Source organism: Acinonyx jubatus, chromosome B1, assembly GCF_027475565.1.
Source record: "Acinonyx jubatus isolate Ajub_Pintada_27869175 chromosome B1, VMU_Ajub_asm_v1.0, whole genome shotgun sequence".
Taxonomy (NCBI): Eukaryota; Metazoa; Chordata; class Mammalia; order Carnivora; family Felidae; genus Acinonyx; species Acinonyx jubatus.
This window is the reverse complement of record NC_069382.1, coordinates 57442930-57461557: the sequence shown is the minus strand read 5'-3', so window position 1 is coordinate 57461557 and position 18628 is coordinate 57442930. Positions and strand designations below refer to the sequence as shown.

At 38.0% G+C, this 18628-nt stretch overlaps 1 protein-coding gene across 2 annotated transcripts in view; it reads left to right on the top strand.

The window, feature by feature from the left end:
• The first annotated feature begins 4587 nt into the window (after nt 1–4587).
• The window catches only part of CLCN3 (chloride voltage-gated channel 3), a 95708-nt gene continuing 81667 nt past the window's right edge, over nt 4588–18628 (top strand). Inside the window, exons 1-2 of one of the 2 annotated variants that reach the window (XM_015073950.3) lie at nt 4588–5129; nt 16748–16923. In XM_015073950.3, coding sequence (XP_014929436.1) covers nt 16764–16923 — 160 coding nt within the window. In that variant the 5' untranslated portion in view covers nt 4588–5129; nt 16748–16763. The remainder of the gene's footprint in view (nt 5130–16747; nt 16924–18628) is intronic. The other variant, XM_015073951.3, reaches the window with a different exon arrangement.

The following is an 18628-nucleotide window of genomic DNA, read 5'->3' as shown; positions in this document are numbered from 1 at the left end:
CCCACACAATACCAAGCAGGTACTGTCTGTATATTACTTGGAATTGTATGTTATAAAGAATTTCAAAAGAGTGCAACTCTTTTGCCTAATATCCTATAATTTTTAACTCTGCACTCAAAAAAATTCCAGACTTTGCTGGCAACAAGGGAAGAATCCTTAATTTTGGTAGGTCCTAAGATATGTCCTTAGAAGAATTTTTAATCTTTTAAATTTTCCAAATAAACCAGATTAACAATTTTTGGAATATTTATTTTAGTAGAGTTTATTTTAATTGGAGGAAGCTAAATTTCTTGATCCTACAAAGTCACTCGAGTGGCCCACTGATTACTGCATATGCTGGGTGACTAGACCTCACTGTTCAGGATTAGATAGCAAGAACTTTTGGAATTTTTTGCCTGTTTCTTTAAGTGGTATAGTCTGAAATTCAGACTTGTGGAAATATGTGTAATCTTTTAGCTATAACTTCATGTAAGACCTAGAGACAAGGGAAGGGCAAAGGGGGGTTTGAAAAAAAGTTACACTGAGAGAAATGTGATTTGTGGGTTGATGCCCGCACTGAATCAGGAAGTCAATGTAAATAGTGATTTGAGTCTGTGAGGTTGTCAGCTGGTACAAACAGATATATGAGCCAAAAAATCTCGTGCTTAAGCCTATTAAGGCATAAAACCCTTTTGGGTGAGGGTTATACAAAGAGGATTTCCTTTTCTCAAAACAACAACAAAAAAATCAAACACAAGCAAAACAAACAAAAACCCCAAGCCAACTAGTGTATCAGGGAAGGAAGGAGCACTCTTTTACCACTTTTGGGTAGGTGGCTGTGTATTTGAGAATAGTGACTCCTATCTCTCTTTTTTGTTTTTGAACTGGAATGCCTACAACTGTTATCTTATGCCCATCCCACCACGGTATTTTGGGAGTGTTGGGAGTGGATAACTTGCCTCTTTAGTTTCACAGGTCCACAGATGAAGAATTAATAGATTACAGGCAGGAACATCATCTTCATTTGATTTGGAAGAAATTTTAGACTTTTAGCTGATGATATTTAGATTAAGAGGAAGTTTTGAACTTCAAGTTGATGCTATGTTGGGATGAGCCCTTTCAGAACCTTGGAAAAGGGTGAATGTGTTCTATTTTATCTATAAATCATCAGGGGCTAGAGGGCAGACTGTGGGAGGTAAATTCTGAGATGGCCCCAAGATTCCCATGCCCTGAAGTACATGCAAAAATATCACTGCCTCTCCTTCACTGTGGGCCAGACTGTGAATATAGGGATTTCACTTCCATTATAAGGTTATTAATCAATTGACTGTGAATTAATAAAAAAATGAGATTATGATGGATGGGCTTGACTTAATTAAGTGACCCCTAAAAAAGAAGTGAGAGAAATTCTCCTGCTGGTTTTGAAGAGGTAAACTACTATGTGGTGAGAAGGCCATGGAGTTAGGACTTGAGAATGGTCTCTAGGAGCAGAGAGCAATTCTGGTCAATAGTGAGTAAGAAAACAGAGAAGTGTTGCAATAAAACAGGGACCTCGGTCCTATAACCAGAAATGTACTGTCACAGGACCCTGATTAAAACCCTTTTCTGTTATATACAACTATCAAAAAGGTGTTGAAACTAGAATATTGGTGATATTAATGCTATTAGAGTGCTATGTACCTTGAAGATACAAAATATATATGTAAGTCAGATATTCATTACTCTCTTGTACTGGAGGGCCCAAGAAGCATACAATCAAAAGCTCTGGTATACAATTTACAGTTTAATAAAAATTTGGTAGGGAAGCAAAGAAGGTTCTCTAGCATATCCCACTTTTTAATATATGTATAATATCTTTGTATATGCCTAGAAAGGTCCTGGAAAGTTCCCCAAGACACTTAATTGTATGTTTTTTGTGGACAGTGACACTAAGATTGGTCAGGTTGTACAGGACACCAACTTTCAATTTGTATTTTCTGTATTCTTCCAAAATATTTTCACTCATTGTATTAGCTTCCTAAGGCTGCTGTAACAAAGCAACACAAACTGAGGAGCTTAAAAAAAAAAACCAGCAATTTATTTTCTCAGTTCTGGAGTCTAGAAGTCTGAAAATTAGGGTGTCGATAAGGTTATGCTCTCTTTAAGGGCTCCAGGGAAGAATCCCTTCCTTGTTTCTTCCAGTTTCTGGTAGCCCCAATTGTTCTTTAGCTTTTAACAGCGTAACTCCAGTCTCTGCCTCCCTCTTCACAGAGTCATCTTCCTGTCTTTGTGTCTCTTCTCTTAAGGTCACAAATAATACTGAATTAGCCCATCCTGATGACCTTACCTTGATCACATTTGTAAAGAACGTATTTCCAAATGAAGATATATTTAAGGGGGAGGGGAGGAATCTTTTGAGAGGACATGGTCAGCCTATAATAGCCATGGCTCGCTCTTAATTGAAAACAACTAATGTGCGACATGCTACAAGACAACGTCCTTCGTCTCTTTAAAACATCAATATAATGAAAAATTGAGGGAGGAGCTCTTAGAGATTAAAAGAGATTTAAGAAACAACTGAAATGCAATGCTTGAAACTTGATAGGATACTGGTTTGAAAAAAACAGCAGAAGAATTTTTTGCTTAACAATTGGCAAAATTTAAATATGGACTGGTTATTAGATATCAGGCACTTATTGCTAATTTTCCTAGTTGTGATAATGGTATTGTTCTTGTGTTGGGGAAGTTGTTATTCTTAGGAGATGCATTTTTTTAAAACTTGTTTAATGTTTATTTATTTTTGAGACGGAGAGAGAGAGAGAGGGAGAGGAAGGGGGGAGGGGCAGAGAGGGAGACACAGAATCCTAAACAGTCTCCAGGCTCTGAGGTGTCAGCACAGAGCCCAACAAGGGGCTCGAACTCAGGAGCTGCAGATCATGTCCTGAGTTTAACCCAATGCCTTAACTGACTGAACCACCCAGGCGCCCCGCAATTGCACGTTGAAGTATCTAAGGGTAAAGTATAATGTCTGCATCCTAATTTTCACATGCTTCAGGGAAAAAAAAAATCCAAATATAAATGAAGCAACTATAGCAGAATTTGTGAATGTGACTGATCCTGTCATGCCCATGATTAAAAGCCTTCAACTATTGTTAAGTTGAATTTTTTCTTCACAAACGTTAAGTTTTTAGTATTTATCAAAGATGTTAAATGAACAACCATTGCGTATGAATGTGCAATGTACTATTCTATTACGTTTTCTGGATGTTTGGGCACTTTCTTATTTATTTTTGAGAGAGAGATAACGTGAGCAGGGGAGGGGCAGTGAGAGAGGGAGACAGAGGATTTGAAGTGGGATTGGCGCTGACAGCAGAGAGCCAGATGGGGGGACTCAAACTCACCAGTCCTGAGATCTTGACCTGAGCTTAAGTCAGACACTTAACCAACTGAGCCACCCAGGCGCCCCTGGACATTTTCCGAACACCTTGGAGAAAAAAACTACTTACAAACAAAACTTTCCAACCGTCCCTGATTATCTAAGGTAAGGCATAAACTCTTTGGCGTAACTGCTGACTTCTGCATCATCGTCTCAAGTCATCTCTCCATTTTACATCTCGCACACTATATTCAACGCCAGCATAACATAGAACTTCCAATTTCTTCCTCCCTTACGTGAAATTTCTACCAGATACTGTTTGTTTTCCCCACCCCAACTCCTGTCCCTCAACTTTTTTTTTTTTTTCAAAATCCAGGTATCAACTCTTCTGTAAAGATTTCTTTCCACATTACTCTCTCAGAAGGGTGCTCCTTTTCCTGAGCAGTCATTCTTTATTGCACCGGAATATAAACCCCTTGAGCCCAGGTGTCAGGTTTACTGAATTTTGGCTGGTACACGTTACTTTAATAAACACTTGCCAAACTAAAATACATTCAATTCGACCGTGTAGAAATTGAAATCGGATTACCCATTTTCTCCAAAATACTTTATTTCCAAGCATTATTTTTGAAACTGCGTAACGGCTAAATTCGGGTTATCAGTTTTCTCTGCATGTTTATCAGGCATATAACCCTCCCCCCCCCCCCCCCGCCCCGTCCCTCCACCACGACATATAAGGCGAGGTAAGGCCGCTGCTTTCCATGCTTCCGACCTAGAAACACAGGCAACATTTGGTGCTTAAGGCCATTTCTCTCGGAAGTAGAGCTCGCTCGCGGACGGCTGCTTTTGCCTTTCGCTTTTGGCGCCGAAGCTTGCCGGGATTTCACGCGCTGCTCCGGGTCTTCTGCCGGCGTGGAATTGGGAGCTTCCGAGGATGCTGGGTACAGCGCGCGCCTGCGGCCTTCTGAGAATACTTCCCCCAAGGCGGCCACCTTCTGTCCTTTCGCGAGGTCAGCAGAGGGGTAAATAGCAAAGCGTGAGTGACGTGAGCTAATCGCCAGGGAAGGGTTTCACACCCAGCGCGGCCCCTCAGGGCTGGCTAGCTCGCTTTGCTCCTCCTCCTGCCCCAGCTCCGGCCCGCCCACCGTTTCCACATTGCCCAATGGGTGCCGACGCGCCTCCAACCGCGGCCGGTGGAGGAGGTATTCAGCGGCCGGACGCTGAGCGGCCGTTCACGTCAACGCGGTGACGTCACGCGTAGACGCACCTGTCGGGCTCCTGACTCCTGCTGTTTCCCTTCCCCTTCCGTGGCTTGGGGCCGGTGTGGTCCGGAACACCAGCCCCTTTTTACAGTGCCAGTTCGCCTGCGGCCGGGGAGTTGGGCTGCGTAATGAGGCAGGAGGGTGTGGTGGGCTGAAAGGCGTTCTACTTCATTTGCGAGTGGGAACATGGATTCAGTTTTAGTCTTTTAAGAGGGAAGTGAGGTTGGAGATTTTTATTTTTAATTTTAGGTGGAAGCAATTGACTTTAGGGCCCTCCAAAGGAAGCGGATTTAACTTAATGCTACTCCCGTGTTTGGAGAGGACAAAAAAAAGGTCCTACCTGGCAAAATTTCCGTAACCTCTTCGGTAGAAAACCCAAGGTATCTTTTAAATCGCAATAGTTTTCGTTGTGTGTGAAGCTTTCTTCAGGTGGAGCTCCCAGGGTAGCTAGGTTTTTAGGTTTGAAACAGATGCAGAATCCAAAGGCAGCGCAAAAAACAGCCACCGATTTTGCTATGCCTCTGAGCTGCAAGGTGAGTTGCATTGTATGAGTGAAGATTTGTTAGCTGTTATGTTCACGGATTTTGGGTCAACTGTGATGCCAGGGCTCTGATCTTGGTTTATCTTATAACAGAACCCTACATGATGTTAAACCTTCCCTGATTAGGTATATTCCCTCGGACATTCTATAAGATTTCGCCGGTTTCCTTTGGGAACCGTCGAAGAACCTTTGAATAGACTGGAAGTAGGTTCCAGGAAAAGATTAATATTGAACTCAGAGATTGGGTTTTGCTTGCTCTAAAATTGCCCAAATTTAAAGTTAATACTCAGTTTTTCTATCTTTGGTCTAAATTTATGTGTATATCAAGACATAGTTTGTGTGTATATATAACATTTGTGTTTTGATATGAAACTTGGATCAGAAACTACCTTAGAATCTCAATTTTGCATATAATATACACTTTATTTGTATAGCACGTTAAACTAGAGCACATAGAAAATTACCTATACATTATGCTTACGTTTAAGATTTCTGAGATTTCTGTTTCTTTTGGATTAAAAAAAAAGCCCTTGTTTATGAGAATTGAATCACCCTTTTTTTGGTAATTCAAAACTTCAGTTCTGCAGACTATACTATAAACTTTTTTGAGCCATGCGATTTAGTTATTGCAGCATCATTGTGGCTTTTGTCATTGATTGTTGAATCTTTTCAGAAATGCTTTGCTTTTCATCTCTAAACAGTTTAATTTACAAGATTCTTTTCTTGAGGTCGGTATGAAAATAATCTAACTGATGTCAGTCAATTTTACATGCCTTTGTGAGTCACTAGAAAATACTGTGTAGCTCGAGAGTACACATAGGAGTTAAAATGCTAGTGTATGTATTGTTGATTTTCATCTTAAAAGGTGCTGCTGCTGACTGTTGTTATATAGTATGACTTAAAAACCAGGTGTGTGACCTACAGATATTTGGCAGACCGAGTATGTTTTAATGACCTCTGGTTGATAGGAGCAGTCACTGTTGGCAGAATCCATGGCATCCCCCTCCCACACCCTACTTCCCATACTCTTCAAAGACTGATTGTTTGCTTGGAAAATGGGTCAAATTATTTTAAGAGGTCAATAGAAATGTATAGTACTTACATCTTGGAAATTGTGTTTTAAGCATGTGATTTCAGTCATACAAAGTTCATTACAAATGAAAAAATCCAACTTGGTAATGGGTATATACAGTTCAGGGGAACAGAATTGCTGAGGTTATGGTTTTATATTAATAAATTGGCTATTTTCCAGGTCATGTTGGTGATAGGCTTTCAATTTCCTGTTGTGTGACATGTTGGTAATAATTTTCAGACCACTCAGGAAGCCAGATTTGATCTCTGTGGTGGGTCAGATATCAAAGCAGTATCCTGTGGCATTTGGCCACTCTCACTGCTTTGTAGAACCTTCATCTAAGTTTCTAGTTAGACTCGACAGCAGTGATCTAAAACATATAATATGATATAACAAGTGTTAATATTTATTGAGTGAATTCTGTGGTTCAGATTCATTCCTAAGTTTTTTTGTGGATTATCTCAGTTATGACACCAACCCCATGAAGTAGGTACTTGGTTTTTCCATTATACAGATAATGGAAACTGAGGAATAGAACAGTTATTTAACTTGCCCAAGGTCTCAGTTAAGTGTCACAACTGGCATGATCTCAGAGCTCTTGCTCTCAATGGCTGCACTGTATTTCAGGTAAGACTAGTCAAAATGCCAGAAGAAAAGTTAGGATGAGAGATACGGCACCATAGGTTCATTTATTTTTCAATTATAAAAGTAATGTGAAATTACAGAAACTCTGGGAAATAAATTTTTGAAACTTTCATTCTATTATAATGAACTCTTTTTGTGTGTTTTTCATATGCACATTCACACGTGTATATATATTGTAGCTATGATTTATTTTTATTTTTAAAAATGAATGTTCTTCAGTTAAAGTACAAAATGTAGGGCCAACACGTTGAGAAACTGCCCATTTGTATTGCTGAAATACAGAGATTTGATCTGCAACTTTGACTGCAGCCAGTTAATATTTTTTGCCCTTTTGAGTAGTTGAACAGTTTCTGTCCTGTAAAATCATGAAAATTATTTAGTCTTCCACAGCATCTTTTTGTTGGATTATTGTTTACCTTTCTTTTTTTCTTATAGTCTAAGCCTTATATTTGTGTTTTTACTTTTAAAATCATCTAGTATTTAACTTTTGAATGACTAAAAATTTTTATTAATCTAGGAAACTTCAGAGTGTCTACTTCCATTAGCAGGTTATTCATTTAATACTTCTTTTGAAGAAAAATGCAAGCACAGCAGTTTGGACATGCAGCTAACTTAATAGTAGAGAAAATAGCAAGTAATATTGCTTTGGGGAGAAATCAGTTTCATTGTTGTCATATCTTGTATGTGGTAACAATACGTATCAGAATAAATTCTGTGATGTTCTGACCTAAGTTTTATGATGTTATATGGGGCGGAGGGGTCATTCTTTGGTAAAATAAATTTGAGAAGCTTTTCACAGATTTAGTGTTTACTCCAGGTTTTCTCAAGAGCCATATGCTGTTAGCCATTACAATTCTAGAATGGGGTATGCTTTATTACCCAAACTTATTTGACCATGAAATCTTTTACTGGACTTGTATTCTGTATACATACTCATCTTCAAATATTTTAGTTGCCTTTTTGGCTCCATAGCATGATTCATGTCAGTAGTTTTGCTTCAGTTAACTTCTTCTCCCATCTCTGCCCCATAAAATCCCACTTATCTTTTAAGGTTGAAGTCAGTTGTGTCTTTTCCAAAGGAGGCTTCTCACCTCAGTTACACTGAGATGAGCTCTTTTTTCCATGCTCTTATAACACTACTGCTGTTTTCTGTGATATCTGTCATATATTGCCTTTTATTGTATACATTACTTTATAGGAAAGTATTTCAGCATTGCTTTCAAGGACAGTGTATAATGCAATTTATGCTGAACTTTACTGAAAGCTGTAAGGCCTATATAAATATGCCATTAATCAATAAAAATTGTCTATTTTTTTTACAATGTCTGATACATTAGTAGGTATTCTGTAAACATTAGTAAATGAATGAGTGATTATGTTGAAATTCATTGTCACATTTTGATTTTTGACCAGTACTTAAAAATACAGTTAAAATATTTATACAGTTATGATATTTATATGAGATGCTTAAAGTATTTATATGAAAATGCTCCTTACACACAAATGGCTTACATCAATCAGCGTTTTACCTCTGCTATTATGCTTGTGAAACTTTTGTCCATCTCTCTAGTTGCTAATATTTGGGATTTCCATTTCTTTTTTCAGTGATATTGTACCTACTTGTCTATTTAGCTTACTAGCCAGCCAGGTAGCTGACTGATAACACCTTTGAAACTTAGCCATGATCCTTAGCCCTACCCAGTCTCCTTTCTGAGAGACGTAAAACTTGACTGGGAGCTATGGAAAATTGGTGTAACTATTTCAGGCTGTGTGGGTCCCTTATCCACGAATTTGCAGTCTTCCTAGTTCTTCTTCCCACCCCCCAATTCAAGTGGCATACTACTTAGTGTTTGCAGTTTGGGTGCTAGATTGGTGCACTGAATGAAGGGAAACACTCCCCTCATTGTAGTGTGGCCTTGAATAGGACTTAAAGCTTACATATCTAATTCTATAGTTGGAAAGAACACTCTGATCTTGAGTCCCATAAGATGTAGAAGAATGAAATTTGTTCTTCCAGCTGTTTTGAATCAATTAGTCAAGTCAGAAACCTAGCAGATCTCTTAGATTTCTTCACCGTTCCCCACAGTTTATTGTTTACCACATCCTCTTAAATATTTTTCAGAATTCTTTTCACTCCATGTTGTGATGTCTTAGGTTAATTATGCCTTCAGTATCTCATATTTAGGATTATTCAGGGTTCTACTGGAATTAGGGTTACCTAACTCCTCTTTCAGCCTTTTGCTCTTCTGTCTTGCATACTGCTGCTACTGTTGCCTTGCTAAAATTCGTATTTGGTCATGTGGTTTATCTTTGAAAACTCTTAATGGTTTCTCTTGTGTATAAATGAGTAATTAAGTTCCTTAGCACAGCATATGAGCTCCTCCCTTTCTGATCTGGCCTATGTCCACCTCTCCAGCTACTCTCCAGTCCCTTACCTCTTATTTAAGCTACCTAAGCAGTTTTTATTATTATGCTGCTGTGTTTTTGCATGTATTTTTTTTTGTTTTTTTTTGTTTTTTGTTGTTGTTTGTTTTGCTTGTATTGACTTTCACCTCATCATTAGCCCAGTTCACTCATCCTAATCCTTCAAGTACTCAGCTTAAACATTCCCTTTATTAAATGTACACTTTTAAGGATGCCTGGGTGGCTCAGTCAGTGAAGCATCCGACTTCAGCTCAGGTCATGATCTCACAGTTTGTGGGTTTGAGCACCATGTCAGGCTCTGTGCTGACAGCTCAGAGCCTGGAGCCTGGTTTGGATTCTGTATCTCCCTCTCTCTCTGCCCCTCCTCCACATATGCTCTGTCTCTCTCTGTCTCTTAAAAAATAAGTAAACGTTAAAAAATTCTTTTAAATAATTTTAAAAATGTTCACTTTTAAGACTTTTCCAGGTAGCATGCTTATTCCTTTTCAGTGTTATCGAATACCTCCTATATACCTTTCCTGTGATATTTATCATACCATACTGTAGTTATTTGTATGTCTTTTGCCTTCACTGCTTTGGGAATAGGGACCATATTTTACTCATTACCCCAGCACCTGTCTTGTGCCTGGTACATGATGGGTACTGAGTAAATGGTTGTCAAATACATTAACAAGTGACTCTGAAAACTAATTTTGGCTACAAGGGAGATGACAACTGAGATAGGGAATGTAGGAGAACAAGCAAGTTTGGGACAAATATTCAGTTTCATTGAATTAGAGTTTGCATAATATCCAAATAGAGATGTACCATCCAAATAGAGAAGTATTTGTTATTTACTCATAAGTATTAATTGACCCATCAAGATTTTGTAGATATAGATAAGATTATAAAATCTATATGGAAAGGTAGGGGCACCTGGGTTGCTCAGTAGGTTGAGCGTCTGACTTCGGCTCAGGTCATGATCTCACAGTTCATGGGTTCGAGCCCCGCATCAGGCTCTGTGCTGACCGCTTGCTCAGAGCCTGGAGCCTGCTTCAGATTCTGTGTCTCCTTCTCTCTCTGCCCCTCCCCCGCTCATGCTTTGTCTCACTCTGTTTCTCAAAAAGAAATAAATGTAAAAAAATTTTTTTTTAATTTATATGGAAAGGTAAAGTAACTAGAATAGCTAAAGTAATTTTGAAAAATAAGAATAAAGTGTGAGAAATTAATCTATCCAATTTCCAGCTTATTTCAGAGCTAGAGTAAGCAAGACTGTGTGGTATTGCTGAAGGTATAGACATGTAGATCAGTGGAACAGAACACAGAACTCTGAAATAGATGCACACGAATATACCCAACTAATTTTTGACAAAGGCAAAAGAAAATAAAAACAAATCAGTGAAAGATAGCTTTTTTCAGCAAATACTGCTGGAACAATTGGACATGCAAACATCCAAAAAAAAAAAAAAAAAAAAGAAAAGAAAACCCAAAAAACGAAGAACTTCAACCTATGTCTTAACACCTTATACAAAAAGTCATGCAAAATGGATCATGGACTTACATGTAAAATGTTAAACTTTAAAAACATAGGGATGCCTGGGTGGCACAGTCAGTTAAGCATCTGATTCTTGATTTTGGCTCAGGTCATGATCTTACTTTCATGAGATTGAGCCCCAAGTCAGGCTCTGTGTCGGGTGTGGAGCCTGCTTAAAATTCTCTCTCCCTCTCCCCCTGTCCCTCCCCTGCTTTCATGCTCTCTCTCAGGAAAAAAAAAAAAAAAAAATAAGAAAAGAAAAGAAAAAAAATTTAGAAGAAAATATTTGGGGGGTAGATTTCTTAGATGACACCAAAAGCATAATCAATAAAGGAAAAATTTATGAATTCAACTTCATCAAAATTAAATATTTTGCTCAGTGATAGACCCTGTTAAAAGGAAGAAAATCACAGGCACCCAGCTAGCTTAGTTAGTGGAGTATGTGACTCTTGATGTCAGGGTTGTGAGTTTGAGCCCCACATTGGGCGTAGAGAGTACTTAAAAAGTACTTAAAAAAAAAGTCAAGCTATAGAGTGTGAGAAAATGTTTGCAAACAACATATCTGACAAAGGACTGGTATCTAGAATATACTAAAGTATAAAACTCAGCAGTAGAAAAGCAATCCAATTAGAATATGGGCAAAATATATGAACTGTCATTCCACTAAAGAGGATAGGCAGATAGCAAAGAAGTACAAAAAAGATGTTCAACATGATTAGCTACCAGGGAAATGCAAACAAACCGCAGTGAGATATCACTACACACCTATCGGAATGGTTAAAATTAAAATTGGTGACAACGGGAAGTTCGGGTAAGGATGTGAAGAAACTGGATCACCCATGTATTTATTGTTGGTGGGAATGTAAAACTGGCAGTTCCTTAAAAAACTAAACATTCAATTACCATATGACCCAATTAATGCACTCCTTGAGTTTTATCCCAGAGAAATGAAGACTTGACTGCATACAAAAACCTGTACGTGGATATTTATAGCAGCTTTATTCATAATACCCAAAACCTAGAAAAAAGCCAGATATTCTTCAATGGGTGAATGGTTAAGTTATGGTACATCCATACCATGGACTACTACTCAGCAATCAAAAGGAAAGAACTATTGATACATAGAGCAACCCAGATGAATCTCTAGAGAATTATACTGAGATCATGACCTGATCCAAAATCAAGAGTTGGACGCCCATCTGATTAAGCCATCTAGGTGCCCCAACATGTTCTGTATCTTGATTGTACCATCAATGTCAGTATTTGGGTTGTGATTTTCTGTAGTTTTGCAAGATGTTACCATTGGCAGAAGCTGAGTAAAGAGTACACAAGATATCTCTGTATGATATTTTACAACTGCATGTGAAATCAGAATTATTTCAAAAAGTCGAATAAAAAAATACTGAACACTTAATATGTGTTAGGTACTATGCTAATGACCATCGATTATGGAATATTGAACAGAAATGGACACTGTGTCAGATCTCACGATATATTCTAGTTGGGAAGACAGACATTAACTAAATAATCATGTAAATAAGTATAATATTACATACAACCGTAGTAAATGATATAAAGGAGAGAATTAAGAGCTAACAGTGAAAATTTGACCTAGTTTAGGGAGATTTGCCCAGGTAGTAAGTAGGTCAGAGAGGCTTTCCTTATTAGTTGCATGACTTTGGGTAAGTTATTTAAACTCTGTGCCTCAGTTTCCTCATCTGTTAAATGAGGAAAATAATAGTACCTAATCTTTAGGGTGATTATATTTAATACAAGTATAAACAAGTTAATTTTTGTCATGTTAAGGTTAATGCTGAACATGTAATAAACTGTTTAAGAGGTTTTTTTGGGGGGTGGGGGGAGGGTGCCTGGGTGACTCAGCTGGTTAAGCATGTGGCTCTTGGTTTCAGCTTAGGTCATGATCTCATGGTTTTGTGGGTTCGAGCAGTATGTCAGGCTCTGTGCTGGCAGCACGGAGCCTGCTTGGGATTCTTTTTCTCCCTTTCCCTCTGCCCCTCCACCACTAGCACTGTCTCTTTCTCTCTCAGATAAATAAACTTTAAAAAAAGTTGTTTTTTTTAATGTTTATTTGTGAGAAAGTGTGCTCACATGCACAGGTGAGGGAGGGGCAGAGACAGAGGGAGACAGAGAATCCCAAGCAGACTCCACACTGCCAGTGCAGAGCCTGATGTGGGGCTTGAACCCATAAATGGTGAGGTCATGACCTGAGCTGAAATTGAAAGTCCGACGCCTAACAGACTGAGCCACTCAGGTGCCCCTATTTAAGAATTTGTTAAATAGATGTGAAGAATGAGTAGGAAAGTTAATTAGGTGGGGGAGAAAAGGGTATGTTCCAAGCTGAGGAAGCTGTAAGACAGGAAACAGCCTAGTTAGGACTGAGGAAGATCAGTTAATCTAGAGGACTGCAAGAAGTACATGCTTCAAAGTGAAGCTAGAGAACTAGGCAGAGGCCAGGCTGCAGGGATTTTGTCTGCTAGGTTTAAGAGTTTGTCTGCTAAAGTTGGTGAGAAGTGACTGAGGCTTTAATCCATGGAGTATGGAGAGATTACTGATCAGACTTGCTTTCAGAAAAGACCATGATGGCTATAGTATGGAGATCAGATTAGAGTGGTCAAGGTGATTGTACATAGATCATTTAGGAATTTACTGCAATACACCAGGCTTTATCCCTGGAGATTTTCATAGGTTATCTCCAGTCCTCATAACTGCAAGAATATATTCACAGACCACTGTTTGTCTATTATGTTTTGAAATGACTTTAAATATATTTTTTGACAATTAAAAAGGACAAGATCACTTTGTAGTATTGTTTTCATTTTTTTAAATATGCAGAATTTCAGCTGCCATATTGTGGTTTAACAGCCTTTTGTGGGCAAGCCTGGGAATTGGGTTTAGAACTTAAAAATCATCTGGATATCATTGGTATTCAGATTTCTTCTGTGTATTTCCTTTATGCTACTACAGAATTTTATTTAAAAAAATTTTTTTTAATGTTTTATTTATTTTTGAGACCGAGAGAGACAAAGCGTGAGTGGGATAGGAGCAGAGAGAGAGGGAGACAGAGAATCCAAAGCAGGCTCCATGCTCTGAGCTGTCAGCACAGAGTCCGACGTGGGGCTCGAACTCGCAAACCGTGAAATCATGACCTGAGCTGAAGTCAGACATCCAACCGACTGAGCCACCCAGGAACCCCAACTACTACAGAATTTTAGACACTCTTGTTATAAAGAAAGGTGTAGAGGCTAGATGTCTCAGAGGTATTAGTGAAATTAAGTTTTTTAAGCATTTTGTAAGTGTTAAGTTCCCAGTTATCACTTACTGGTTTTTGAGGACTTTTACGGAAATGGAGGAGATACCTTGGAATTGCTGATTGAGGTCCCAGTACACAGAAATGTTTAGTTATTTTAGGGATTTCTCAGTGATATGTAGCCTCTAACTAACGTTCATTGATGTGTGTTATCACATGTCTTAAGCCTTTCTAGTCTGATCATGAGGTAAAGAAGTGATGAACAGAATGTTTGTATTCTTTCCAAAATCTTAGCATACGGGCTTTGATACATCAAAATTCAAATGATTCATGCTTATTTTTTTAAAAGGCTTTTGGCTATTTACTCAAGAGCCACAATATTTAATTTGATTGCCTTATGGACCCTGCAAAGTTCTTCGCATGAATAGTTATTTTCAAACTATTCTAACATTTACCTTAGATATAAAACTCTTGCTTTAATTAGTACACACAAATCTCAGTAAGTTATAACAGGCTGTCTTTGGTAGAGGTAACTATAAAACATTAATAAAGTTGCAAAGCAATAACTATGCAAGTTTTCTTTGTAATCCATGTGCTAAATCTTTGGTTATTCTCCCAGGGCCAGATTAGTACTGTTGTAGAGAGCATTTGTTTATTGAAAACTGAATACATTTCAGTTTTTTACCTTTTTTACCTCATTGACTGAATAAACAATTTGACATTTTATATTTATTATTTATATATTATGTACCAATGACTATGCCAGATGCTGAGAATAGAGACATGTTCTCAAGGAGTTCTCAAAACTTCACCCTCTCTAAAGTAGTTTTGAAGTTAGGAAACTTATATAATAAATCTGTTAAAAATAGTTTTTAGCAATGTTTTATTTTTCTCAAAAGAAGTGTACAATCTCTACCAATAATTTTAATTGTTATAGCTCTTTGAGTTTATTTTTCCCTGTGCAGAAGGACGGTTTACTGAGGACAAGAGATTGTCTTAAAACACTTCAAGTCTTCAGTATTAAAATTCAACACTAAAAGGGCACCTGGCTGGCTCATTTAGTAGAGCATGTGACTCTTGGAGCCTACCTCAAAAAGAAAGAAGAATTCAGCACTAGGATTGGAGTATGCTTAGTGCCATTATCTTTTATTTTCATATATACTTATTACGACATACCTATTAAGTTCTTGTTTTACAAGGCTTACTGGTTTGACTGCTTTTATGACTGTATCATTCAAGTCCCACACATGAACCTTTCAAGTTTATTGGTAATGTTTTGCACTCTCCATTTAGATATTGAGCAAGTAAGTAGATGTATTTTAAAAATCAAACAATTTAAGAGCAATACTGTTTTTAGAGTAAGAACAATGAAAACATAAGTATGTTTAGTATTATCTGCTTTGAAAAAATGAAAATTGTGATTTAAATTTGAAAATGATGAAAGGAGGGGTGCCTGGATGGCTCAGTTGGTTGAGTGAATGACTTCAGCTAAGGTCATGATCTTGCAGTTCACGAGTTCAAGCCCCACATTGGGCTCTGGCTGACGGCTCAGAGCCTGGAACAGGCTTCAGATTCCGTATTTCCTCTGTCTGCCCCTAACCCACTTACACTGTGTGTGTGTCTCTCACTCCTGAAAACTAAAAATAAAAACATTAAAAAATAAAATAATGAAAGGAGAATGAAATTAATATTAAAAAAATTTAAATTACATCATTTTAGGGGCACCTGGGTGGCTCAGTCAGTTAAGCATCCGACTTTGGCTCAGGTCGTGATCTCATGGTTCATGAGTTCGAGCCCTGCATTGGTCTCTGTGCTGACAGCTCAGACCCTGGAGCCTGTTTCAGATTCTGTATTTCCCTCTCTCTCTGTCCCTTCCCCACTCACACTCTATCTGTCTCTCTCAAAATAAACATTAAAAACAATTACAGCATTTTATTTTATTTTATTTTTTATTTATTTATTTTTTTTGAGAGCAAGAGAGCGCACAGGTATTCATCAGCATGAGCGGGAAAGGGGCAGAGAGCAAGGGGGACAGAGGATCCAAACGGGGCTTTGTGCTGACAGCAGAGAGCCTGATGCAGGGCTCAAACTCATGAACCATGAGATCATGACCTGAGCCAAGGTCAGACGCTTAACTGACTGAGCCACCCAGGTGCCCCAAATTACACCATTTTAAAATTAGTACTTGGATTTAGTAAAATACTCAAAAGAGACAAAGAATTTGCCTTTTAGACCTGGTACTTTAGCCATTTTGTTCCTTTCTCCCGTAGGCAACTTTTCTTGGAAATCGCTCCAGTGATCATCTATATTTACACAAGCCATTATGTACTGTTTTTCTTCCTCTTCCCCATACCCTCTCCCCTGCTTTTTTTGGATAACTGCCCCCCCCCCATATATATTGTGGTATACCTAAAACACTTCTTTGTAATTTTTTAACTTAACAACTGATCTTGCAGTTTGTTTTGTATCACTACATGAAGAAATTCTTTGTTCTTTTTTGTAGCTGCATAGTGAGAATAGAATTAATAAATCATCCCAAAAGACTTAGTAGAGTGAGCTATTGTTACAGTGAATGAACTTAGTATTTTTTTAATACAGAGATCAGAAGTTTCTTTTTGTTATGTTAAACTAAGTGATTTTTATAATACGCTGGGAAAATGTTAAAACTACTTTTTCCTCTTTTTTCAGATAATCAGAGAACTAAATGGAGTCTGAGCAGCTGTTCCATAGAGGATACTATCGAAACAGCTACAACAGTATAACAAGTGCAAGTAGTGATGAGGAGCTTTTAGATGGAGTAGGTGTTATTATGGACTTTCAAACTTCTGAAGATGACAATTTGTTAGATGGTGACACAGCAGTTGGTAAGTTTGTCATTATAACTTTTAATGTTTGTAGTAATGTCCACTAATAAATATATACATTATTTTATTGAGGTTGAGTTTTTGGGTAGCTTTTTTTATTTTTTAATTGAGTTCGTTCATATAATGTAACCATTTTAAAGCTTTCAGAGGCGGATGGATGGCTCATTTAAGTGTCCGATGCTTGGTTTCAGCTCACGTCATGATCTCAGTTTGTGAGTTCAAGCCCTATGTCTGGCTCTGAGCTGAGAGTGTGGAGCCTGCGTGGGATTCTTTCTCTCCTCTCTCTCTGTCCTTCCCCTGCTTGCACACTCTCTCTCTCTCTTTCAAATAAATAAACTTAAAAAAAGTATTCAGTTCATTGGCATTTAACACATTCACAGTATTGTGCAATTACCACTTTTATCTAGTTCCAAAACATTTTCATTATCCCCAAAAGAAAACCTTGTATATGGGTAAACTTAAAAATTTAAATGTAACATAATATGGAGATGTATGCAACTGTAATTGGAATCCTCAGGGAAATAGAACCTAATAGGATAGATACCCAGAAAGCGATTTATTATGAAGGATTGCCTCTCATGTTTGTGGAGGTTGAGTTCTACAATCTGTCATCTGCAAGTTGGAAGCCCAGGAAAGCTGGTGTATTTCTAGTCTAAACCCAGAGGCCTGAGAACCAGGGTAGCCAATGGTGTGTGCCAAGGCCCACACATCCAGAAGTGTTAATGTCCAAAGGCAGAAGATAGATGTCCCATGTCAGGCAATGAGCGATATCACCTTTCCTCTGCCTTTTTGTTCTATTCACATTCTCAACTGATTGCATGATGCCCACTTGGATTGTAGGGTGCCTTTTTTAAGTCTACTGAATCAAACACTAATCTCTTCTGGAAAGACTCTCACAGGCGCGCATAAAAATAATGTTTTACCAGCTATCTAGGCATCCCTTAGCTCTGTGAAGTTGACATGTAAAATTAACCATCACAACAATCATCAGATTATAAGCGTGGAGATTTTACAAAGTGAATACACATATAACTATCCCTCATTAAAAAATAAAACATAACTGAGGCCTGGGTGGCTCAGTCTGTTAAATGGCTGACTCTTAATTTCGGCTCAGGTCATGATCCCAGGGTTGTGGGATTGATCCCTGGGTCGGGCTCTGTGCTGAGCACAGAGTCTGCTTGAGATATTCTCTCTCCCTCTGTTGCTCTCCTCTGCTTGCATTCTCTCTCTGTCTCTCTCTCAAACAAAATAAATAAAATAAATAAAACATTACCACTTCAGAATTCTCCCTTGTTCCTCCTTCCAGTTTCATAGGTGACTATTATTTTGACTTCTATCTATTAGTTTTACAGGTATTTAATTTCATATAAATGGAATTATACTGTTTATACTCTTTTGCGTCTGGTGTCATTAATTTATGTTTTGAAATTCATCTATGTTGCTGAATATAGCAGTAATTGATTATTTTCAGTGCCGCATAGTATCATTGTGTACACATGCTGCAGTTTGTTCTGTTCATCATATATTGTTGGTGGACATTTAAGGGTTTTTTTTCTTACAGATTTTGGCTCTCAGTAATAATGCTTTTATGAATTTTCATTTACCTGTATTTTAGTGCACATTATATACACAGTTCTCTGGGATTTATACCTTGGAATGGAACTCTTAGTTGACAGAGTATGTGGATTTCAGTATTACTAGATAC